The sequence below is a fragment of the Bos indicus x Bos taurus genome, chromosome 11 (genome assembly GCF_003369695.1).
Source record: "Bos indicus x Bos taurus breed Angus x Brahman F1 hybrid chromosome 11, Bos_hybrid_MaternalHap_v2.0, whole genome shotgun sequence".
NCBI lineage: Eukaryota > Metazoa > Chordata > Mammalia > Artiodactyla > Bovidae > Bos > Bos indicus x Bos taurus.
In genome coordinates, this window is record NC_040086.1 from 353,910 (window position 1) to 379,408 (window position 25,499).

Sequence of the window (25,499 nt, forward strand, 5' to 3'; positions counted from 1 at the left end):
TGTGGCACCTGGCCCTGCTGCAAGGCACACTCACGTGACTGAGACCCTAGAAGGAACAGAGGTGTCCATTCCCAAGGACCTGACTGATAAGGCAGCAGAGAGTTGAATAAAAGCTTGATTTTCTAGTTTGCCTATGAAGCATTTTGTGCCTTCCAGTTTTACCTGTGGCTATAAGGTAGCAAAATATAAAAATATACCCCTTTAAAATGTTTATAAAAACCTGGGGGTTTTCATCATTGGAAATATACTTGTATTTTTGCAAATAGAAATGATTCATTAGCAAGTAAAATGCTGTGTACTTGTTTCCTTACTTGTTAATTTTTTAAAACTTTTTTATTTTTTGTTTCTTTATTTATTTTGTTCAAAAAACCATAAGATGACAGCAGTATTTTTGGCAGACATAGACAAACTGATTCTAGAATTTACCAAACTAGAATAGTGAAAACAATTCTGAAAAAGTAGGATAAATTTGGAGGAATCACATTACCCGATTTTACGACAACAAAGCTACAGTAATATTGAAGATGTGGTAAGGGCAAAGGATGGCCCACAGCTTGATGGAACAGAGCAGAGAACTCAGAAACAGACCCACACGTGTACACACAGTTGACTTTTGACAAAGGTGCAAAAGCAATAAATGGATGAAGGATAATCTTTTCACAAATGATGCTGGTCATCTATAAACAAAATAGAACAGACTAAATTTCACCCCATTAATGAAAAATGGCTCACAGACTTAAACATAACATGTAAACAAATTTTTAGAAGAAAACATAGAAGAAAATCTATTATACCTAGGGTTAGGCAAAGAGTCCTTAAACATAACAGCAAAAGTATGATCCATTAAAATAAAAAAACTGATGGGACTTCCCTGGTGGTACAATGGATGAGAATCTGCATGCCAATAGAGCTGACAAGGGTTTGATCCCTGATCTTGGAAGATTCAAGGGAGCGACTAAAGCCACTGAGCAACTAAAGCCTGTGTGTGACAAGTACTGAAGCCCGGGTATTCCCGGGCCCATGAGACACAGCTAAAGCCCATGTGCCACAAGTACTGAGGTCAGTGTACTCCAGGGCCCACGGGACACAGCTAAAGCCCATGTGCCACGAGTACTGAGGCCCGTGTACTCCAGGGCCCACAGGACACAGCTAAAGCCCGTGTGCCACGAGTACTGAGGCCAGTGTACTCCAGGGCCCACAGGACACAGCTAAAGCCCGTGTGCCACGAGTACTGAGGCCCGTGTACTCCAGGGCCCACGGGACACAGCTAAAGCCCGTGTGCCACGAGTACTGAGGCCCGTGTACTCCAGGGCCCACGGGACACAGCTAAAGCCCATGTGCCACGAGTACTGAGGCCCGTGTACTCCAGGGCCCACGGGACACAGCTAAAGCCCATGTGCCACGAGTACTGAGGCCCGTGTACTCCAGGGCCCACGGGACACAGCTAAAGCCCATGTGCCACGAGTACTGAGGCCAGTGTACTCCAGGGCCCACAGGACACAGCTAAAGCCCATGTGCCACGAGTACTGAGGCCCGCGAGTTCCAGGGCCCACGGGACACAGCTAAAGCCCGTGTGCCACGAGTACTGAGGCCCGTGTACTCCAGGGCCCACGAGACACAGCTAAAGCCTGTGTACCACGAGTACTGAGGCCTGCGAGTTCCAGGGCCCACGAGACACACGACTGAGCCCACATGCTACAACCACCAAAGCTGCCACCCCCTGGAGCCTGTGCTCTACAGCAGGAGAAACCACTACAGTAAGCTCCTGGACCACGAGGAGGAGGGGCCCCGACCCACCGAAACTGGAGAAAGCCCAAGCACGGCAACAAGACCCAGTGCAACCAAAAATAAATACATAAATTGTGAAAACCAAAATAGGCATGAGCATGGGACCAGCACGGGAGCCAGAGGAAGGCAGGAACTCTTTCTCTTTTAGGTTCTTTCCATCATCCCTTGAAAGAACAGAACAAAACCAAGAAAAAGAAAATAAAAAAACCTCCTGGTGTTTCCATAACACTTGCATACAATACCAACAGGGGCAGCAAGGTACAGGAGAGAAGGCTCCAGACAATGTTCTCCATAAACTGGTCTCAGGTTTTAGGTTGTTTTTTTTTAACGATTTACTTTGTTTTTAAAAATACTCGTATTTTATTTATTTATTTGGCTGCGCCGTGTCTTAGTTGCAGCAGTCGGAGTCTTCGATGTTTTGTAGCGGCACATGGCATCTTTAGTTGAAACAGGTGGGCTCTAGTTCCCTGAGCAGGGATGGAACGCAGGCCGCCTGCCCTGAGAGTGCAGAGTCTTAACCACTGGACCACCAGGGAGTCCCTATTTGCTTTAGTTTTGACTTCGCTGCACAGGCTTTTCTCTAGTTCCAGTGAGCGGGGACTACTCTTCGTTCTGATGCGGGGGCTTCTCCTTGTAGTGGCTTCTCTTGTTGGGACCCGGGCTCTCGGTGCATGGGCTTCAGTAGTTGGGGCTCCCAGGCTACACGGTACAGGCTCAGTAGATGTGGAGCACTGACTTAGTTGCTCCGTGGCGTATGGGATCTTCCTGGACCAGGGATGGGACACGTGTCCTCTGCACTGCCAGGTGGATTCTCAACCACTAGACCACCAGAGAAGCCCAGCTTTGTGGTTTTTCCAGCTGTCTCCATAAGCTTTCGATAAGTGGCCGTTCCTCCAGGCTCACCTGTCTCATGGGATGAGGACCTTCCCCTGCGGCGCTGCCAGGCACTACATTGCTACTGCTCTCTCGTCAGGACCCTGTCCACCACCTGGGGCTGGGGGGTGAGGTGCTGCAGTCTAAGGGCCCATTTCTGGTTGGTTTCTCTGTGCTGTGGGGCTCAGGGCAAGGCTTGCCCTGTGGGGTCTCAGGGGCGGCCCTCTCTCAGGGGCACCATGGAAGGTAGGCAGGCGGGCCCACCAATTCCTAACATGCTTTCTGATTCTGAAGACAGAGGGGCTCGGGACAAATAGAAAGATGGATGCAACCAATTTCCCCTCCGACTCTCTGAAAAAAACTCCGTGCAACTGGGAACTGAGACAGCTCCGACATCTGGTGATTTCATAGTAAACAATCCAAAAAAGGAGACTTTGAAGGAAAGAGCTGCTCTGATAGCAGGAGGGGCCCACTCAGCTCCACCCCCAGCTGGTTTCTCCCCCACATAAGATGAGAATAATGAAACCTGTGGGCAGGTCTGCTGTGACGATGGACACCTTACATCAACCCCCAGGGCCAGTGAGCACTGGACAAAGGCCAGCGTCCCCTGCTTCCCTTTGTAGGTTAGACGCTGAGGTCGTCCTGGCCTTGTCGTGGGAGCCCTGAGCACTGTTCAGGCAACGGGGTGATGAATTACCTTTGGTCCAGTCTCCAGTCGGGAATAGAGGAGGTAGGTGTGCAGATCCCCGTATTTCATGAAGGGTAAAATCACCATGGGCCTGGGGATGCCCTGAGGGCTCATTTCTATACATACGCCTGGAATTAAAACCAGAGAGTAAGTTACAAAGAGCCCTTGTTAGCAGTGACCAGAAAATGCGCTGCAGGAGCGCTGGGTAATTGAAACCAGGCACTCTCAAATTCACAGTTAAAAAAATGAAACAAAACACTCACAACTCACACACTCTGTGTTTTAGAATACGGAACACACACTGGGGTCCACTTCTTGGTATTTTTTTTTCTTTCAGACTAGTGCCAATCTTTGCATGAAAGTTCTCAAAAAAGTAATCAATACCAAGTACAGCCATGGAGAAGGATATGGCAACCCACTCCGGTATTCTTGCCTGAGGAATCCCACGGACAGAGGAACACGGTGAGCTACAGTCCATGGGGTCGCGAAAGAGTCAGACACGACTTCGTGACTAAACAACAAAAAACAAGTAGCTCATGGAGTTTTTGTTATACTGAGTCAAACTGAGGGGGAGGTGACCACAGTAGAATTCGAGAGCAAACTAGTTTCAGATGATGGTTAAATAATTAATCATATTAAGTCCCCTGCAACCAAATACTTAAAACTATTGGAAGAATTAATTCTGAGGGCCCAGAGGTGAAATCCGTGTCTCTAAATGTTAACAGTTATACAGAGGAAAAGCTCCACATCATTTGTCACAGATGCTACAATCAGAGTGTCTGAGATCAGGCTCGCAAAGCAAAGCTCTTGCAGATGGTAGTCAACGACTAAGCACCACTGTCCTCAGACTCTGCTGAAGTCAGTAGCTACAAATGAGCCACAGTAGTTTCTTTGACACAACACTGTCTCCAAACATTAGTTTTCCCATCTCTCTGGCAGTGTCCATCACAATAAACATTGAAAATTCCAAGAATATAGCATTTATCAAGTCAAAGGACAGCAAAAAAAGAAGTCAGCAGAACATTCAACTATTTTTAGGTTGCTCTCCCCTTTTGGAAGAGCATCACACACCAACCACTTGAGACCAGCTCTCCATTGAGTATTAGTAAATGATGTCACAAAACCAAATTCTCACTGTTAAATCACTGACTCAAATCCCATGAAACTGCCAACATAGATCCTAAGAAATTAATATGTTAAAAAATTTTTAATATCTTTTCAAGTACTGATTTCTTAGGTTCTGCTGTGCTTAGTTGCTCTGTCATATCTGACTCTTTGTGACCCCATGGACTGTAGCCAGCCAGGCTCCTCTGTCCATGGGATTCTCCGGGCTAGAATACTGGAGTGGGTTGCCATGCCCTCCTCCAGAGGATCTTCCCAACCCAGGATTGAATCCAGGTCTCTCTCACTGCAGGTGGGAATTCCTTGCTGTCTGAGCCACCAGGGAAGCCACATTTCTTGGGCTCTATATTGACAATTTCATGGGACTTGATTCAATTGATTTAAAAACGGTTTCTCAGGACTTTCCTGGTGATCCAGTGGTTAGTACTCCTAGCTTACACTGCAGGGAGCAGATTAAATCCCTGAGAGGAATTAAGACCCGTATGTCACTTGGTGGAGCCAAAAGAAGTTTTAAAAATTGTTTCTCAAAGATGATCTACGGAATTTGTCTAATTTTCAGCTTTGCCCTACTAGCCTTTGATTCACGTGCAACCTGAAATCAAGACAAATTATAGCATAACCAGCTTTCATGTCTTGTAAGTGGGGTGGTAGTGGTGGTTTAAGGGCTACATCATGTCTGATTCTTTTTCGACCTCATGGACTGTAGCCCGCCAGGCTCCTCTGTCCGTGGAATTCTTCAGGCAAGAATACTGGAGTGGGAGAATAGTGGAGGAGCCATTTCCTTCTCCAGGGGATCTTTGCCACCCAGGGAATGAACCCAGATCTCCTGAATTGCAGGCAGATTCTTTACCGACTGAGCCATCAGGGAAGCCCTGTAAGGGCGGGGGGTGGGGTTGGGGGTAAGTGAGGCTATTTTAATCCATAGCAACTTAGAATTCTGTGGACACTAAACACTCCCGAGTTCACTGGTATCCAGGAAATTTAGGCCTATTTTTACAACCAGCTTCAGAAAAATGCAACCATAAAAAGTCTTTTGGGAGAAAAACTCAACTCTTTTTTTTTTTCTTTTGCAGGATATTAGTTCCCCAACCAGGGATTGAACCCAGGCCTCCTGCAGAGGAAGGGCTGAGTCCTAACCACGTGACTGCCAGGGAATTCGCAAAAACCCAATGTTATGAAGTACTCTGGGATTATACAAGGCATAATGTTTATCTGCCCCAGAGATTTTTGCTTGGGCCCAGAGTGTATCAGCCGAGGCCCTCCGGTCACCCAATGCTGCATTTCCGTGAGTACCTAGGAGCCGAATGACGTTCGGATGGTTGAAGTCTTTCATGCATGCAGCCTCACTGAGAAATTCCTCAATCTCTCGCTGCGAAAAGTTGTCCACTAAAAGAAAAGATGGAAAAAGTTAGCCATGAGTTATTACTCAGAGAAGGGGAAAGAGGAATAGCAATTTTATTCTTTAAAAGTAGAATCAGGAAAAGGCAAAATGATAGCGACAGTAAGAGTGGTTGCCAGGGACTGGTTGGGGGGAGGGATGAATCGGTTGCCTATAGGGATTTTCAGGAGATGAAACTTCTGTGTGACCCTGGAATGGTGGACACAGGACATAATGCATTTGTCAAAACCTACAGAACATACAACACAAGTTGGACCCTAATGTAATCTGTTGTTGCCGTTTACTTGCTAAGTTGTGTCCAACTCTTCGTGACCCTGTTGGACTGTAGCCCACCAGGCTCCTCTGTCCTTGGGATTTCCCAGGCAATACTAGAGTGGGCTGCCATGCCCTTCTCCTGGGGATCTTCTTGACCCAGGGATCAAACCCATGTCTCCTGCATTGGCAGGTGGATTCTTTACTGCTGGAGCCACCAGGAAAGTCCCCTTCTATAAATCTAAAACCATTCTAAAAATTAAGAGATCAAACCAGTCAATCCTCAAGGAAATTAGTCCTGAATATTCATTGGAAGGACTGATGCTGAAGCTGAAACGCCAATACTTTGGCCATCTGATGCGAAGAACTGACTCATTGGAAAAGACCCTGATGCTGGGAAAGATTGAAGGTAGGAGGAGACGGGGACAACAGAGGATGAGATATTGGGGTGGCATCACCAACTCAATGAACATTGAGTACGAGCAAGCTCCGGGAGTTGGTGATGGACAGGGAAGCTTGGGGTGCTGCAGTCCATGGAGTCACAAAGAGTCGGACACGACTGAGTGACTGAACTGAACTGAACTGATTATTAATAGCAAAAAACAACAAAAAAAACCCAACACCTAAAATTGAATCCAACTGGTCTGTTGCAATGATTTTTGCCTCAAAAAAAGAACAAACTGCTTCTCTCTCTCAGCACATTTCTTGCAAGTCTGGTTGCACAATTCTGCCTTGTGAACTAGATGCACTTTCATACCAAGTTTCTGGAATCATGCCAACTCAAAAGAGACATTTAAAATTCTATAATTAGGCTGAGTGAAATAAGCCAGTCACACGAGGACAAATACTGTATGATTCCACTTTTGTGAGGTATTTCAGTTCAGTTCAGTTAAGTCGCTCAGTAGTGTCCAACTCTTTGTGACCCCATGAATCGCAGCACGCCAGGCCTCCCTGTCCATCACCAACTCCTGGAGTTCACTCAGACTCAAGTCCATCGAGTCAGTGATGCCATCCAGCCATCTCATCCTCTGTTGTCTGCTTCTCCTCCTGCCCCCAATCCCTCCCAGCATCAGAGTCTTTCCAATGAGGTATTTAGAGAAGTCCAATTCGCAGAAAGTTGAATGGTGAGTGCCAGGTGCAAGACGGGGTGGGGAGAATGGGGGTTGTTCTTTAATGGGTATGGAGTTCAGTTTTGTGAGGTGAAAAAGTTATGGAGGTGGATGGTGGTGATGGTTGCACAAGAATATGAATGTACTCAATGTCTCTGAACTGTAAATTTAAAAGATTCTTCAGTTCAGTTCAGTCGCTCAGTTGTGTCTAACTCTTTGCAACCCCATGAACCACAGCACATCAGGCCTCCCTGTCCATCACCAACTCCCGGAGTCCACCCAAACCCATGTCCATTGAGTCGGTGATGCCATCCAACCATTTCATCCTCTGTCATCCCCTTCTCCTCCTGCCCTCAATCTTTCCCAGCATTAGGGTCTTTTCAAATGAGTCAGCTCTTTGCATCAGGTGGCCAAAGTATTGGAGTTTCAGTTTCAACATCAGTCCTTCCAATGAACACCCAGGACTGATCTCCTTTAGGATGGACTGGTTGGATCTCCTTGCAGTCCAAGGGACTCTCAAGAGTCTTCTTCAACACCACAATTCAAAAGCATCAATTCTTCGGGGCTCAGCCTTCTTTATAGTCCAACTCTCACATCCATACATGACCACTGGGAAAAACCATAGCCTTGACTAGATGGACCTTTACTGACAAAGTAATGTCTCTGCTTTTTAATATGCTGTCTAGGTTGGTCATAACTTTCCTTCCAAGGAGTAAGCGTCTTTTAATTTCATGGCTGCAGTCACCATCTGCAGTGATTTTGGAGCCCCAAAAAATAAAGTCAGCCACTGTTTCCACTGTTTCCCCATCTATTTGACATGAAGTGATGGGACCAGATGCCACGATCTTCGTTTTCTGAATGTTGAGCTTTAAGCCAACTTTTTCACTCTCCTCTTTCACTTTCATCAAGAGGCTCCTTAGTTCTTCTTCACTTTCTGCCATAAGGGTGGTGTCATCGGCATATCTGAGGTTATTGATATTTCTCCTGGCTATCTTGATTCCAGCTTGTGCTTCATCCAGCCCAGTGTGTCTCATGATGTACTCTGCATGTAAGTTAAATAAGTAGGGTGACAATATACAGCCTTGACGTACTCCTTTTCCTATTTGCAATCAGCCTTAAGATGATGTATTTTGTGTTATTTTAGTCGCTTCGTTGTGTCCGACTCTTTGCAACCCCATGGACTGTAGCCCGCCAAGCTCCGCTGTCCATGGGGTTTCCCAGGCAAGAGTACTGGAGCAGTTTGTCATTCCGTTCTCCAGGGGATCTTCCTGAGCCGGGGGTTGAACCCATGTCTCCTGCATTGGCAGGAGGATTCTTTACCACTGAGCTGCTACAATTAAAATCAACTATAGGGAATTCCCAGGTGGTCCAGTGGTTAGGATTCTGCACTTACACTGCTAAGGGCCCTGGTTCAATCTCTGGTTGCGGAACTAAGATTCTGCAAATCTTGCAGGGTGCACCCCCACCAAAAAAATAGGAAAAAAATCAAACATAAAGCCGGCACACTTTAGGGAATGCACATTAACATTAACAGGAGTGGAGTATTGGCTGGAGTCACATATAAGAGCATGTAGTACAAGGTCTGTGCCTCCTATGGGCTTAATATATATTAATCCTTCTATCAAAGCAAACTCAGGAAACGTCTGCCCACTTTGCCCCAAACAACCAAGTGTGATGGCGGGCAAAACCCTCCCCCGTGGTGCAACCCCTCCAGGCCAGTGTAGAAGAGTGTGTGACTTGGAGTCCGGAGACTGACTGGGCTTTCAATCTTTGATCATTAGCGTGGATGCGATTCCTATACAAATTACCCTAATTTTCTATTTTCTTCCATTCTTTTCTTAAAATGTACTTTTATTTATTTATTTATTTATTTTGTGGCCACGCTGCATGGCATGTGGGACCTTAGTCCCCTGACCAGAGATCCCTCTGGGATTCAGTCTGTGCCCCCTGCCGTGGAAGCGCAGAGTCTTAATCACTGGACCACCAGGGAAGTCTTGTTCATGTTCAGTCGCTCAGTCGTGTCTGACTCTTGGCGACCCCGTGGACTGTAGCCTGCCAGGCTCCTCTGTCCATGGAAATTTCCAGGCAAGAATACTGGAGTGGTTGCCATTTCCTTCTCCAGGGGATCTTCCCAACTCAGGAATCAAGCCTGTGTCTCTCTGGACACCAGCACAGATTCTGGAGTGTTCTAATTGGCATCTATCACTATTTTTGTCAACACTGTATTAATAGTTCCTCCTCCTCCACACTGGAACCAAAGTGAACATTCCAGAATGTCGTCTGCTCTTGTTCCTCATTGCTGAAGACTCTTAACAGTAACAGTCAGTGCTTTACCACTCATGGGTTGGAAACAGACTCTGTGATGACTTTTCAGGCCCTTCCTGACCCAGATGCAGACATTCTCCTCAGCTCACTTGGAGACTGTAGTCCGTGATCACGGCTCTCCTTCCTATGCCTTTGACCAAAGAACACTTCTCCTCTCTCTGAGAATCCTGCCTTCCAGGCAGCCCACAGCTTCCTGCAGACCCACACAAACACCCTCATGTGAGGAAGTGAATCCACCAAGCTAAGCCAGAATGACCCCTGGGGTCAGATGCTGCTACCAGATCCAGCCTGCCTTGGAAATTCATGCCTTACTTTGGAATCATTATCTCTACTAGGTGACAGAGGCAGGGAGGTAGAGAGTAAACAACAAACGCTATTGCCTCGTGCGTTGGGGCTCAGGGTGGGTCATCCCAAAATACGCCACAGTGGCATACTGATTATTCTGAATCACAGTTACTTAGGAAACGGCTAATCCAAGAGGGACGCTCTGACCCTCCTTTTTGTCTTCCTGAAAGCAGGAAATAAATCTCTCAGTGAAAGATGAAGGACATCCTTATCACCAGAGATAGGGAATTCAGGCTGAGAGGTCTTTAAATTGACTACTCCAAGCCCAGACTCTGTTTGGATTCTTCACTTAATTGGACATCTCACTCAAGTTTCTTTGTCCTGTCATTCCCTCACAATTGTGTTGTTTCTCTAAAACATTTACACAGTGCCTCCTTTGGCCACTTTGTAAGTCCCATTTCTATGAGATCTTCCTGGGCATTAATTAAAATTTATGTTTTTTCTCCTTTTAATCTGTCCTGTGTCAAGTTTATTATTAGGCCAGCCATGAGAACTTAAGATGGGTGGAGAGGCAAATTTCCCCCTCCCTGGCAAGTGTAAAGAATATGCAAAAATCTATCTGTATAACTGAATCATTTTGCTGTAGCCCTGAAACTGTGTAAGCCAACTGTGTGCATGCCTGCTCAGTGACTCAGTTGTGTCCGACTCTTTGTGGCCGCATGGACTGTAGCCCACCAGCCTTCTCTGTCCATGGGGATCCTCCAGGCAAGAGTACTGGAGTGGGTTGCTATTCCCTTCCCCAGGGGATCTTCCCATCCCAGGGATCAAACTCTTTGTCTCCTGCATTTCAGGCAGTTTCTTAACCACTAGCACCACCTGGGAAGCCCATAAATCATCAAGACTTCAATAATAAATACATAAATAAACAAAACACTAAACAAGAAAAGAATATACGATGCAGGTATGAACAGTTCATCATAGTAGCTCTCCCTCTGTGACTTGATAGGGATCATGACACATGAACTCCATCATCCATCACTGGCCTGATGAAGCACCAGATGCTGAAATAGCTGCCCGCCCCTAGAATAATCGGGGTTAACTCACACTTCATGGTTTTCACAGCCACCTTCTGAGAGGTCCCATCTTCCTGATTAAGATTTCCTTCCATGACAGACCCAAACTCTCCTGTGAAATAAAACAACATCTATATTGACCTTGTGCAAAATCTTTCCTGCCCACAACAGTGGGACAGCACCAGAGCTGTTATTTTCATGTGACCCCAGAGTGACCTCCACACAGCAGCGGGTCAGAGCCAGCCCAGGCCCCCTACACTGGTCAACTCCGGGCACAGGCCGTGCACTAGCCTCCTGCTTCTCACAGGCTTGTTTGGCTCAGACTTAGCTCAGTTCATCACTTTATTAAGCATCAAAACTGATCCAGGAAACTTATAAGACAACCTGGAAATTGTTACTGACATGCATCGAGTACAAACTCTTAATACTTCTACCATTCATCCTAAGATGATTTTGACACGAAATGTGTATCTTCACTTTTGTTCACATGTAACTTGGCAGGTGCAAAGAATAGTAAGCTTAAGAACTAGAGGAAAACATTGAAAGTGTATGGTAAGCCGACCAATGAACTGCTGCTTTTTAATGAAGGAGGGAATTGATATGTTTAAGAGGCTCTTTTCTTTTTTAAATTTTGTTATTTATTTGTTTACTTCTGGCTGTGTCGGGCCTTGGGGATTTCTCCAGTTGTGGTGCGTGGCTTTCTCATTGTGGTGCTTCTCTTGTTGCAGAGCTCGGGCCTCAGTAGTAGTGGGACACAGGACTAGCTGCCCGCGGCACGTGGGGTCTTCCCTGACCAGGGACTGAACCCATGGCCCTGCACTGGTAGGCAGATTCTTTAACACTAGGCAACCGGGGAAGTCTGAGGCTCTTTTCATAGGTCACATCTGAGTTTCAGAAATCACTGTTGACTTTTTCATTTTAAAAGTTATAAAACAGAACTATGGATATTTGTATTAAAAGTTAAAGTCACAAGAATGGTATTCTATTTAATATATATATTTTAAAAAATGACTGTGAGCTGCTTACCTTTTTACTCATATTTTGGAAGAAAAAAACTGCTTACCTTCCCCCAGAATTTTTCCAAGAATAAGAAGGCTCCTGTCAATCATGACATCCTCTAGTTTATTCTGCAGCTCCTCACTGACTCCCAAACTCTGTACTATAAAAGGAGTGACAGAACATATATGACCTGTCAGGATGCTTCCTTTCGTGTGAACATAATTAAAATCATAAAGTTCCATAAAAAAGTTTAACATTTTTCTCATTTTATATGCATAGCTCTTCCTGCCAAATGTCAATAATGAAATATCGTACTTAATCCTGCTGTGATTAAAGTGAGTAAAATCAATCCATCAGGGCAAAATTAATCCTGAACGATTATAAAAATCAGAACCATTCCCATTGGGCAGCTGGCAATCATATTCATGCAGGGGAGCTTTGCCCTTCACTTAAAGGAGTGAAGAAGACAAGTCAATATTCTTTCTAGTATTTACTATTATACCCCTAACTATGGGATACGAAACCGTCATCAGGACATCTCCTCTGCCCTCCCCGCTGGGGAAGCTGGCACAGAATCCACGGGAGACACGTCGAGAACAAGGCACAGTCTGTTTTGCGTATGGTGCGTAGAACCTCGCTCTAATGACATAAGAGGCGCAAAGTGGAATACTTGGTGGGGAGACTGAAGACTAAGATTTCCTGTAAGGTGTAGATATGCTGCACAATCAATGTTATCAACAAGAAGTATTAACCAGGAAAGGGAGACCAATTTGGTAACTACTGGCAAATGATTCAGTTTGTGCCATACTTCGGGAATGAGCAAGACTTTGAAAGAAAAAGAAACAATGTGGATCATTAGAAATAACACATTAGCTCTCAGCGGAAAAATTTTACCCAAATCGTCCCCCCATCAGAGAAAGAAATTGGTCCAAACAGAGGATTTTTTTTTTTTTTTAATGCAAGAATAGACACCTAAATCTCAAAACTTCTGGATAAGAGAAGGAATTAATAACATTCTACATCAAATGAGTTTTTGTTTCATCACAATCTGCATCCCATCATCCTTATATTTATTTATTGTTTTGTTTTTCAGCAAACATCCAGACACTTGAATTTGATAATATTCGAACACTTTCTACCCTGTTTCTGAAATTATTCAAGAACAGAGCTGTTTATTCCCATTCTTTGAGACTAAGAGTTGCTGCTCTGATTCAGCAAAGTTCAAACCATAATTGTCGCAAAGTATGTTAGGAAGTTGTTCTCTGACTTGGTTGCCAGGAAAAAACAGGAAATGAGCTCTGAGGTTATGACAGTTGCTTTGCTGTTAAGTCCCTCTGCCTGCATCTTCTCCTCTCACCCTGAGAGTTCCTTCTTCCTCCCATGTTTCAAACCCCAGGAGTCCTTAACTCCAGGGCCTTCACCTCAAGTACAGCTCCAGGTTTCCAGGGAATTGCCCGGCAGGGAAGCCCAGGGCTATGTTGGATTCCCTGCTTGTTGCTTTCCAAAGACATTTTGCACATTAAAGATAGACATTCTTCAACTCCTTTGGCTTTTGTTAGAAATCCATCAATTAATTTGTGGTTTTTTGCTTGTTCTTAATCATTTCTTTTTGGTCACACAGCATGTGAGAAATTAGTCCCCTGACCAGGGATTGAACCCGCATCCTCTGCATTGGAAGCATGGAGTCTAAATCACTGGATACCAGGGAAGTCCCTCAATAGTCTTGGCCTTTGCCAAAAGAGAGAAATGAAGGTCAACTTACGGGTGAGCTCGATGGCTTGCCGGCAGAAGGACTGCTTTGCCATGTAGCTGATGACCAATTCTGAATCCTCCTCTGTGAAGGCGCTCCTGGGTGAATGATAACGGACATCTTGAGAGAGTCATTTCCTAGGCAGGTTGATAGGAAATCTAGGGGTCCCCAAGGAGAGAGGGGTCTGGAATTCTCAAGGACGAAGAAAGGACAAACTTTCTTTCTTTCTCCACATTCCTTAGGATTATATAACAATAATGTATCCTGCCTAAGGACAGTCTTTGGATTCAACCTTCTGTTATCTTAAAATGTTCATTATGGGAGTAGACCTGGTCTTTACAAGGATGTATCTTGCCTGAGGACAGTGTTATCTTAAAATGTAAATTATGGGAGTAGGTCTGATGAGGTCTTTACAACCTCCAGACAGTCTTTGGATTATATAACCTCATTGTTAACACTAGCAAGCGGGTACTCTTTCTGCCCCCTTCTGATGCCTATGTCAGAAGCCTTCTCTATCTCCTTTATACTTTAATAAAACTTTATTACACAAAAGCTCTGAGCGATCAAGCCTCGTCTCTGGCCCCGGATTGAATTCTTCTCCTCCAGGGGCCAAGAATCCCGGTGTATTCACATGATTCAACAACAACCTTTCAATCTCAGACTAGAAACAGAGAGCTCCCCAGGCTGGGGCTGAGTCCACGAGATGCTACTAGGCTGCTGCCTGTTAAGAGAGCTCTTCTAGGCCAGAAACATTTCCCACCAGGAGAAATAAGCTTCTTCCTTAGATCCATTTTAGGACTCTGTCTAGGAACCATGGAGAGTTTAGAACAACTGATAAGCTCCCAACGGCCAAAGCTGTAACAATTTGAGCAACACAATGAAGTTGTGTTGGATTATAACCCAAAGTATAAAAGGAATATTCATGAGTCCAAATTGATACATATATACATGTTTATGTATATACATGCATGTGTGTGTATAAATAAATAAAGAGGGGAAGAGAAACAAGTCTCCTGTGCAGAAGAATTCCAAATATTTCATATACATACTCTGTATTTTAGGGCTTCCCTGGTGGTTCAGACGGTAAAGGATCCGCCTGAAATATAGGAGATCCAGGTTCCATACCTGGGTTGGGAAGATCCCTTGGAGAAGGAAATGGCAACTGACTCCAGTATTCTTGTCTGGGAAATCCCTTGGACAAAGGAGCCTGGTGGGCTACAGTCCATGGGGTTGCAAAGAGTCAGACATGACTGAGAACGACTAACACTTTCTGTATTTAAGAGATGGGGGGAGTGTTAACTCCTCACCCTGTAAATGTGAGCTGCAAACACTGACTTGCTTCCAAAGAGCCCAGTATAAAAAGGGAGAAAAAAATAACTATGGTAAAGAAACTAGGCAGATACCGCCTCAGCTAGGTGATCGGGATCAACATCAACAGTGAAATCACACTGACAGTCTGTATCTGGATGTAACAGGATGAAGATGGTACTCTGCCTCTGTGGGCTTCCTTTCAATAGTCCAGCACCCCCGTCTAATCATGACCAGAACACCACACAAATTCTAATAGAGGGTATCCTACAAAATACCTGGCCAGTACTCCTGAAAACTATCAAGGTCATCAAAAACAAGGAAAGTCTGGGAAACTCATGGAGTCTAAGGAGACATGGAGCCTAAGGAGACAATGTAGTGTGGTGTCCCGGACAGAACCCCAGAATAGAGGAGGGATAGTAGGTAAAAACAAAGGAAATTCGAATAAAGTATGGACTTTAGTTAATGATAATGTATTGATACTGTCTGACTGATTGTAGCAAATATAACTAACATAAAATGCACTAACATAAAATGTTAATAACAGGGGATCCTGGATGTGATATATATGAAAAGTTTCTATACTGCCTTCTCAATGTTTTTGTAAATACAAAATTTCCCTAAAAAATAAAGCCTATTTTAAAAAATCCATTTAGTCACTGCTTTAGCCTGATTGGTATGAAAGTATTATGAATTAATGAGTCTAAATTATAGACTTAACCTCACTTTTTCTTATGTATATAGATTATTTTAAAATAGAAAACATGTTAAAAATAATGTATTTATATGCAAGGCAAACAATTTGGAAGGATTTATGCCAAAATAGCAACTGAGACCATGGAGTATCAACCATGGAGTTACAGACAAGTTTCACTTTCTACTTTTAACTGTTCTATATAATTTGACTTTTTAACAACAAAAAAACTATAAGAATATTAATTTTATAAGTAGAAAATAAATGTATTTTCATTAAGAATGAACACATGAAAGGTGCTTGTACAAATGAATGAACAAATAAATCTAGGGTTTTGCAGTGAAGACCATGGAAACTGACTTCAGTATAAAAATAATTTGTGACAACCTGTCACTTGTTTACAGCTTCTGCTCAGCGGTTCCTGGTAACTTTATTCTGAAATATTTGAAGCAGTCCTGTAATTTTGTTAGTATATTTGCTGTACTTCATAACTCCACTCTGGGAAGTTCTAGAACATTCAACTTCAAACAGTACCAAGTTATTCAAGCTAGGGTTGAAGCAGATAAAACCTAATATCTGTTTTGGTGGTAAACTTTTAGGTTCTGTGGACCCATGAGTTAGTGGAGGCCTAGCTGATAGAAATATTTTCACTTGGAGTATTTTATTCTGCATTTCTTAACTGCCAGACTATAAGGTACATGTAGGCAGCCCCGTGTCTGTCCTCCTCATCTCTCTCCATTCAATGCACAGAACAGGCTGTGTGTATTTTTTTTTTTTAATATTCTTTCCTTCCTGCAAAGATTTGAAATGGAATCTTCATGTTTATTCTACTCCCACCTGATATGGGCACCCTGTGATGTCCACAGACTGAGGTTTCTCTATATGTAACAATACCTCGCTGTCCTAATTACCAAACATGTTTTTATACTTAGTAGGACTAGCCTTCTTCGCCCAAATTTTTGTGTATTTCAAAACTGTCATGATTCTCTCTGCTCATTTAGTTCTCAAGATACATTTTCAAATCAGCTTTTATTGACAACCCTGCAGCAATTTAGATGGTGATTGAATTAGATTTATGGTCAACTTGGGGGGGAAATGATCTCTTGACAAAGCTGAGCCTTCCCATCCATGAACATGGTACATATCTTTCCATTTATTTGAGTTTTCTTCTGTAATGTCAATAAAGTTTAATAAATTTTTCCACAAAGCTTTTGTACATATATTGGGTTTCTTCTTAGGAACATTATTGTTCTCATGCTATTATGGATGGGATGTCATTCTAGCACTTTGACTTTAATGTGTCTTGAAATGAGTATCAAAATACTTTACAATATTTAATGCCCTAAAAAATGTTAAGTTTCTTCCTGAAGAAAAACAAGAAAGGAGAGTACCAGGAAGAGACTTCGAAAGAAGTAAAAAACTTTCACTATTGGCTGCCTTTGTGACACTGGCCTAATTAAGGAAGCAGCCTGCCTCCAAGAGATGCATAAGACAGGGACCAGGCTGCATACAGGAGCAAGAACAGCAGAAGAGGCAATATCACTTCACATAGCAACTTCATCAGTACCACTGAGCAAAACATTTTAAACTGAGAAACTCACCCAAACTTTGTCTCCTGGATTCTTTTCCTGATGGCCAGAGAAATGTATAAAACCAACCCAATCAAAATAAATCCACAAAAGCAGCCCAGGATTATGAGCACAGGATCTGTGTTGCCAGGTGCTGGGGTAGATGAGGGAGCAAAATCTATCGAACCTAGTAAAATACAAATAGAATCAATTCAAAACATTTCCTTGGGATTCAGGATAGTCGATTTACAATATCAGGGAAACTATTCAAGTCAGTTATAAATGTATAAGAAATTGAAAAAATAGTAAACATGTTCAGGTGCTCAGCTGTGTCCAACTCTTTGTGATCCCATGGACTAGCCCGCCATGCTCCTCTATCCATGGGATTCTCCAGGCAAGAATACTGGAGTGGGTTGCCATTTCCTTCTCCAGGGATCCTCTTGACCCAGCGATTGGACTGATACCTCCTGCATCTTTTGCACTGGCAGGCAGGTTCTTTACCACTGGGCCACCTGAAAAATAGTAAAACTATTTAACTGGTATACTCTAATAAAACACTAGAAATATTGAGAATCAAAATGCTTTTTGTTGTTGTTTAAAGAAAAAAAGGTATCAAGAGTAGTTTGCACAGTGCTTGCCAGTTTCCAGTTACACAGCTTGGGATATAGAGAGAATGTATTAATATTTTCCATGCTCTGGTGAATGTTGACCTCCTTTCCAAGTTTGGATCAGCTTCCAGTGTTTTATCCTCTGCACTTTCAATGCTGTAAAATACCTCCGTGAGTTCCTTTAATGTTGTGATGAGAAAACAGCTATTTTGAGTTACTCCTGGGGCGTTTTACAGTATGACAATCCCACTTACAGCAGAGCCTAGACATTTTGATAAGGATCTGAACTTAGAAGTCTTGCTGCAAGTTCCCACCCTGCTTTTCCTGGGCCACCTTTTAAAATAACCACTTAGAGTTGAGCCTTTGAAAAGTTAAGTATAGGCATTTACTGCTGCTGCTGCTGCTGCTGCTAAGTCGCTTCAGTCGTGTCCGACTCTGTGCAACCCGAGACGGCAGCCCATTAGGGATCCCTCTGTCCTTGGGATTCTCCAGGCAGGAACACTGGAGTGGGTTGCCATTTCCTTCTCCAATGCATGAAGGTGAAAAGTGCTACCCACCCTCTACCACCTGCTGCGACCTGGGACAGAGGACTGCCCTTCCTCTGGCTCTCTCACCCCCTCATGCACCCCCACATCTGGGATTTGTAATAAATCTTGTGACTCTACTTCCTTTGTGTGGGGGTATTGAAACTGCCCATCAAAATGACCTCAGAGTTTTCACTTCCCCAAAGTCGGGGCTCAGATGCAGAGGGAATTAACTGCCTGCCCCCAGTTAATACCAGACACACCCCATGTGTCTGTTATGTGCTCCTCATTCAGAAGGTCATGATCTGCATTTTCTCAGTTCAGTGCACCAGTACGGGGGTGGCGGCGGCAGCACACTTGTGAAGACTGCGGCCAGCATATCTTCCTCCGGGACATCCTCCTCCTTTTGAGCACAGCCATTTCATTCATGTGGCTAAGACCACCCTACGCAATGGCTGCTCATCTCATGGACCAAATGGTGGCAGAATCAACATGCCCTGGTCAGAAATTTCTTCAACTCCACACATGTTCAATTCAAATTCTACTTCCAACATCGTCTCCTTTCCTTTCTTCTCTGCACTTTCACCGTTGTTCACCAACTCCGTCTTTCAAATATCCACTTTTGTGAAATGTCATGTGAGTTTTGCCCCTGGGAGAAAGGAAGTAGCCCAGCTCTGTGCCTCTTAGATGTGTGTGAACAGACTAAGGAAAGCATGGTGACCAACCACAGACAGACTTGGAAAGAAGTGACCCGACTGGTCACAACCAAGATACACCTGTTGCTTGTGGAGCGATTTTCGTACTGCAGAGCTGGTAGAGACGAATATATCATCGCAGTTGATACATGCTGGTGACTCAACTTTGAACTGTATTGTTGGGAATGGCTGTGATTTACCTAAACTGTAGTAACTGAAATATATGCAGATTAGAACTTTGCAAAGGCGGGGCTGCCAGGACAGCCAAGGCTTTTGTAATTATTATGTATGACAAGGAAAAGTCTGTCATCTTAAACTCTGATTTTTTCCTTAAACTGAAGTATAACTGATTTCTAATACTGTGTTAGTTTCTGGTGTACAGAAAAGTGATTCAGTTACACGTATGTGTGTGTCCTAGTGACTCTTTGTGACCCCCTGCTCTGTAGCCCACCAGGCTCCTCTGTCCATGGGATTTCCCAGGCAAAATACTGGAGAGGTTTGTCATTTCCTACTCCAGGGGATCTTCCCGACCCCAGGATCAAACCCATGTCTCCTTGGCAAGTGGATTCTTTACACTGAGCCACCTGGGAAGCCCTGTATACACACACATACACACACACAGGTATATATATATATATTCTTTTACACATTGTTTTCCATTATGGTTTATTACAAGATTTGAATATAGTTCCCTGTGCTATTCCCTATTTTATTTGCTAATCCTAAACTCCTAATTTGTCCCTCCCCCACCCCCTTTCCCCTTTGGTAACCCTATGTTTTCTACGTCTATGTTTAGCTCTGATTTTTAACCTGTGCCTTTAGAATCAGAATCATCCCTGAATTTCTTCCAGGCAGACATACCCTGAGTCCCCATCATAAGTGACTCATGTTCCCTAGGGACAGAGCCAATGGTCTGTAGGAGCTGAAATGAGGGTTCAGTTTAGCACTACAAGGGAAAGCACGTTTGAGGGCCAATGGGACAGAGAGATGGGAACTCAGTGGTCTGCTCCCAAGTCTTGTCTGCTACAGATACAAAGGCCATATTTGGCAAGAGCTTTGTAAATGTACGAATCATATCCATGTAGATGTCCATGGGGAGTCTATGAGAGCGGTTCACTACCAAGCAACTCAGGGCAGGTCAGAGTCAGAAGAAGGTGGCTTCCCTGCTCTATGTGAGCAGACACAGTATTTGGGCCACTTGGGGCACCATAGATCCACTCCAGTGTTCTTGCCTGGAGAATCCCAGGGACGGGGGAGCCTGGTGGGCTGCCGTCTATGGGGTCGCACAGAGTCGGACACAACTGAAGCGACTTAGCAGCAGCAGCAGAAGCAGCAGGGGCACCATAGTGATAGTGTCGCCTTGCCAAAGGCCACTCCAACAATATGCAGAGGCCAACACGCAGGCCTGAGCATTTAGCTGGGTGAGCCAGCAGCATCTAAAGATGCTTCTATAGGAAATGCTTCATGTTCTGTCATGAATGCATCATGTTCTTCACCCAGTTAGGAATCACGTTACCCAAGGCTTGAGTGACTCATCACAGGGCAAGCTGGACTGCTTAAAACAAACACCAGCAAGTAAACAGTGCTAATTATAAAGAGCTGAGGATTAGCCACCCTGATTAATCCAAAACTCAGCCTTGTATACATCATTTTAACTAAATTCAGCAGTCAGAAAGAGAAAAACAAATATGGTATATTAACTCATAAAAATGGCATGTAGAAAAACGGTACAGATGAGCCTGTTTGCAGGGCAGGAATAGGAGCGGAAGGTGTAGAGAAGGAACATGTGGACACAGAGAGGCCGGGCCGAACGGGGAGAGCAGCACTACACGCGTGCACTGCCATGTGTAAAACAGCGGGAAGCTGCTGCACAGCCCACCGAGCTCAGGTCAGCGCTCCGTGGTGACCTAGAGCAGGGGGATAGACAGGTGGGAGGGCGGCTCAGGAGGGAGGGGTGTATGTGTATATATGGCTGATTCACTTTGCTGTACAGAGAAGCTAACACAGCATTGTGAAGCAATTATTCTCCATAATAAAATAAAAAATAAACTAAATTCAGTACTATATATAAAATAGATAACTAATAAGAACCTATACAGAGCACAGGGAACTCTCCTCAATACTCTGCAATAATCCATATGGGACAAGAATCTGAAAAGGAGTGAACAGAATCTAAAAAGACTTCCCAGGTGGCTCAGTGGTAAAGAGTCTGCCTGCCAATGCAGGAGACACAGGTTTGACCCCTGAGTCAGAAAGATTCCCTGGAGAAGGGAATGGCAACCCACTGCAGTATTCTTGCCTGGAGAAGTCTATGGATGGAGGAGACTGGCGGGCTATAGTCCATGGGGTCGCAAAGGGTCGGACACGACTGAATAACTAAGCATATACAGGCACATATACGTATATACATGTACACCTGATTCACTTTCTGTGCAGCAGAAACACAACACTGCAAATCAACTATACCACAGTAAAAACCACAACAGCTAAGTTTGGTAAGTCCAGCTGAACTCTGGGTTCTGAAAGGCTGAAACTTCCTAGGAAGTTATTACCCTGGAGAGTAACAGTGGGCGGACTCATGGGAACCAGCAGCTCTGTGAAGCGTATTATCCTGTCAACTATCTTCATCACTGTAGAATTTCCTTTTGGTCTTTTTCATTCTGTTTTTTTTTTTTTTTTGAGGAGCCACTCAGCATGTGGGACCTTAGTTTCCCAACCAGGGATGGAACCCTGTGCCCTGCAGTGAAGCTCGGGGTCTTAACCACTGGACACCAGGGAAGCCCCATTTTTCATTCTTAAACAAGCTGCCCATCCCACCAGCTGCTCTCTGGCAACCCACGTGTCGCCTGGACTGATACTCCATCGGCCGATCTGGCACCAGCCCTCACCGTGTGCAGGGATGAAGATCTTCACCGGGTCACTGAAGGGCCCCACGCCCCCTTTGGTGACGGCAGCAATCCTCACGGTGCACGTGGCATTGTGCACTTGAACAGAAAGCTGAGCAAGGCTGCTGTTCTGGCCAACTTCTTCCGAGAGCTCTTTCTGGGGGGCAGACAGGAAAGGAAAGGAAGTGAAATAGTGAGGCGCCAGGGGCCTTGTCCTCCCGAGAGAAGTTCTTCTAAGGAAAGCGGTCCCACCCACATCCCAGGGGCAGCGGCTGGGTTTCCACCACGTCCCTTCCGCACTCAAGTCACAGCTAAGGGAGGCAAAAGGTAGGCAGGGCTGCAGGATGGGCTGGCAGCATCCTCAGGCCTTGGGAATCTTGGCTTACTAGAGCCGTGCAGGAATGGTACTTGGAGGGCTCAGGGAAACCTCTGGAAGAATAGGAGCACGTGGCAGATGCACTTGAAGGCAAGAGCAAGACTGTCTTCTGGGTGGTCCAGTGGCTACAATTCCACATTGTAGGGTGCTCTGGTTCTATCCCATTCAGGGTTTCTATCCCCGAATGGGTTAGAACTAGATTCCACATATTGCAACTAAGACCTGGCACAGTCAAATTAAAAAAAAAAAGAAGGAGGAGCTCTGTGACAACCTACAGGGTTGGGATGGGGTGGGAGGTGGGAGGGAGGCTCAGAAGGGAGGGGACATATGTATACCTATGGCTGATTCATGTTGATGTATGGCAGAAATCAACACAATATTATAAACCAATTATCCTCCAGTTAAAAATAAATTTTTAAAAATGCAATGAAAAGTTACATTGAGTTAGGACATTACGCCATTGCATCATTGTATGACTTCATTACTGTATGTGATGAAAAATTAATGCTCCATTATCCCAATGGCTGCTTTGCTCTCTTTTCTGAAATTGTGGGAATACAATAGATAAAGGTTTAACTTTTTTGAGAAAATTATAAAGCACGTGAAGAAAAAAAAAAACAACAATCTACTCGAGACCCCCAACCTCAACCCCCACAAAGCACTGCCCAGGAGCTGCACTGAACCTTGACATCGACCACCCGCCATTTTCCTTGAACCTGCATGGGAGGGCTCCTGTTCCTTCCGATTCTAAGAGGTGTGACTGAAACCGACATTTAGGAGGGCACTGACACTTTCTCTTCCAGAGAAAATGTGCTCCATTAAAAAAAATTTGGCCTTACTTATTTATCTTGTTTTAAAGCCACTGGTGTGCTACTTGAGCCATTAAACACAGGGGAGGGAATGGGGAGATGTTTCAAAAAAAAAACAAAACAGAATTAAGTGCTTATAGAGTGCTTTCTCGGAGAAGGCAATGGCACCCCACTCCACTACTCTTGCCTGGCAAATCCCATGGACGGAGGAGCCTGGTAGGCTGCACTCCATGGGGTCGATAAGAGTTGGACATGACTGAGCGACTTCACTTTCACTTTTCACTTTCATGCATTGGAGAAGGAAATGGCAACCCACTCCAGTGTTCTTATCTGGAGAATCCCAGGGACGGGGGAGCCTGGTGGGCTGCCGTCTATGGGGTCGCACAGAGTCGGACACGACTGAAGTGACTTAGCAGCAGCAGCAGCAGCAGAGTGCTTTCTCCTTTGCTTCCAAACCTCAACTATCATGATGTTCTCTGGCACAGGAAATAAATTTTGTGTGAGTCTCTGTCTATGGTTCGAGCAATTCTGAGTCAAAGGTTGTTGTTCAGTCACTAAGTCGTGTCTGACTCTTTGTGTCCAAGTCAAAGGTAAACAGATTTATTTCCTGTAGAACACTGGAGAGCTTGCCAGTGTATACTGTGGGTCTTGAAGAAGGACTTATAATATGCAATATTTTTATAAACTTGTCCTCTCACTGAATTCTCACAGGTCTAACAGACACTTCATGGGAATGGGAATGGGACAAGAAATACTAGTCCACATTCATCAAAAGACAGCCAAGTGTGTGTATATATATATATATAAAAGATATAGAAAATGTCCATATAATAAATATCAGGAGTTTCTTAGTGTGAAAGTGATACAACAGTGATAAGATAATGAAGGTACAAACTTCAAAAACTTTGGTGGGTTATTACAGTTTTCAGCAAACTGTAAACCCACCCAAAGACTACTTCAAGATAGTTCTGAAATTCTATACCGAAAAAAGAAAAAAATCTTCATTAGAGTAGTAAGTTGGAATATCTTCCGAAATAGGCAATTTCATCACCTTGCATAAAGAAAATGCAGCTTTAGTAACAGTTTTTTTTTCTCTTTTTAAAACTTTTTACTTTATATTGGAGTATAGATGATCAACAATGTTGTGACCTCTGCAGGTGGACAGCAAAGGGGCTCGGCCATACATATACATGCGTCAGTTCTCCCCCAAACTCCCCTCCCATCTAGGCTGCCACGTAACACTGAGCAGAGTTCCCTGTACTGCACAGTCAGACCTTGCGGGTTATCCATTTTAAATACAGCAGGTGGGAATGCAAACTAGTACAGCCACTATGGAGAACAGTGTGGAGATTCCTTAAAAAACTGGAAATAGAACTGCCTTATGATCCAGCAATCCCACTGCTGGGCATACACACTGAGGAAACCAGAAGGGAAAGAGACACATGTACCCCAATGTTCATCGCAGCACTGTTTATAATAGCCAGGACATGGAAGCAACCTAGATGTCCATCAGCAGATGAATGGATAAGAAAGCTGTGGTACATATATACAATGGAGTATTACTCAGCCATTAAAAAGAATACATTTGAATCAGTTCTAATGAGGTGGATGAAACTGGAGCCTATTATACAGAGTGAAGTAAGCCAGAAGGAAAAACATAAATACAGTATACTAACGCATATATATGGGATTTAGAAAGATGGTAACAATAACCTGGTGTACGAGACAGCAAAAGAGACACTGATGTATAGAACAGTCTTATGGACTCTGTGGGAGAGGGAGAGGGTGGGAAGATTTGGGAGAGTGACATTGAAACATGTAGAATATCATGTAAGAAACGAGTTGCCAGTCCAGGTTCGATGCGCGATACTGGATGCTTGGGGCTGGTGCACTGGGACGACCCAGAGGGATGGTGTGGGGAGGGAGGAGGGAGGAGGGTTCAGGATGGGGAACACATGTATGCCTGTGGCGGATTCATTTTGATATTTGGCAAAACTAGTGCAAGTATGTAAAGTTTAAAAATAAATTAAAATTAAAAAAAATAAATAAATAAATACAGCAGAGTGTACATGTCCACCCCCTTTTTCTTGTTTTTATTTTTTGGTGGTGCCCTGCGATATGTTGGATCTTAGATCCTCAAACAGGGATCAACCCAATGCCCCCTGCAGGGGAAGGGCAGAGTCTTAACCACTGGACCACCAGGGAAGTCCCAATAACAATTTTCTTAAAATGAAAACGAAAGGACAATTTTCAGGGGAAGCTGTGTTGAACTCTTGCTCTTTGGAAATGAAGGCAGATTAGGGAACCTAGGTGATGGACACAGAGTTCATTTCAAGCTTCAGTTCAGACGGAGGTTCTAGGCTCCTCTG

The 25,499-nt window shown here is 44.3% G+C and overlaps 1 protein-coding gene across 1 annotated transcript in view; it reads right to left on the reverse strand.

Annotated features, from left to right (window-relative positions):
* Positions 1–25,499, reverse strand: part of MERTK (MER proto-oncogene, tyrosine kinase) — a 138,265-nt gene that overhangs the window by 15,605 nt on the left and 97,161 nt on the right. The window contains 7 exon segments of the mRNA XM_027554516.1: positions 3,359–3,477; positions 5,765–5,857; positions 10,946–11,026; positions 11,978–12,073; positions 13,676–13,761; positions 17,267–17,420; positions 21,949–22,102. Of these exon segments, the coding sequence (XP_027410317.1) occupies positions 3,359–3,477; positions 5,765–5,857; positions 10,946–11,026; positions 11,978–12,073; positions 13,676–13,761; positions 17,267–17,420; positions 21,949–22,102 (783 nt within the window).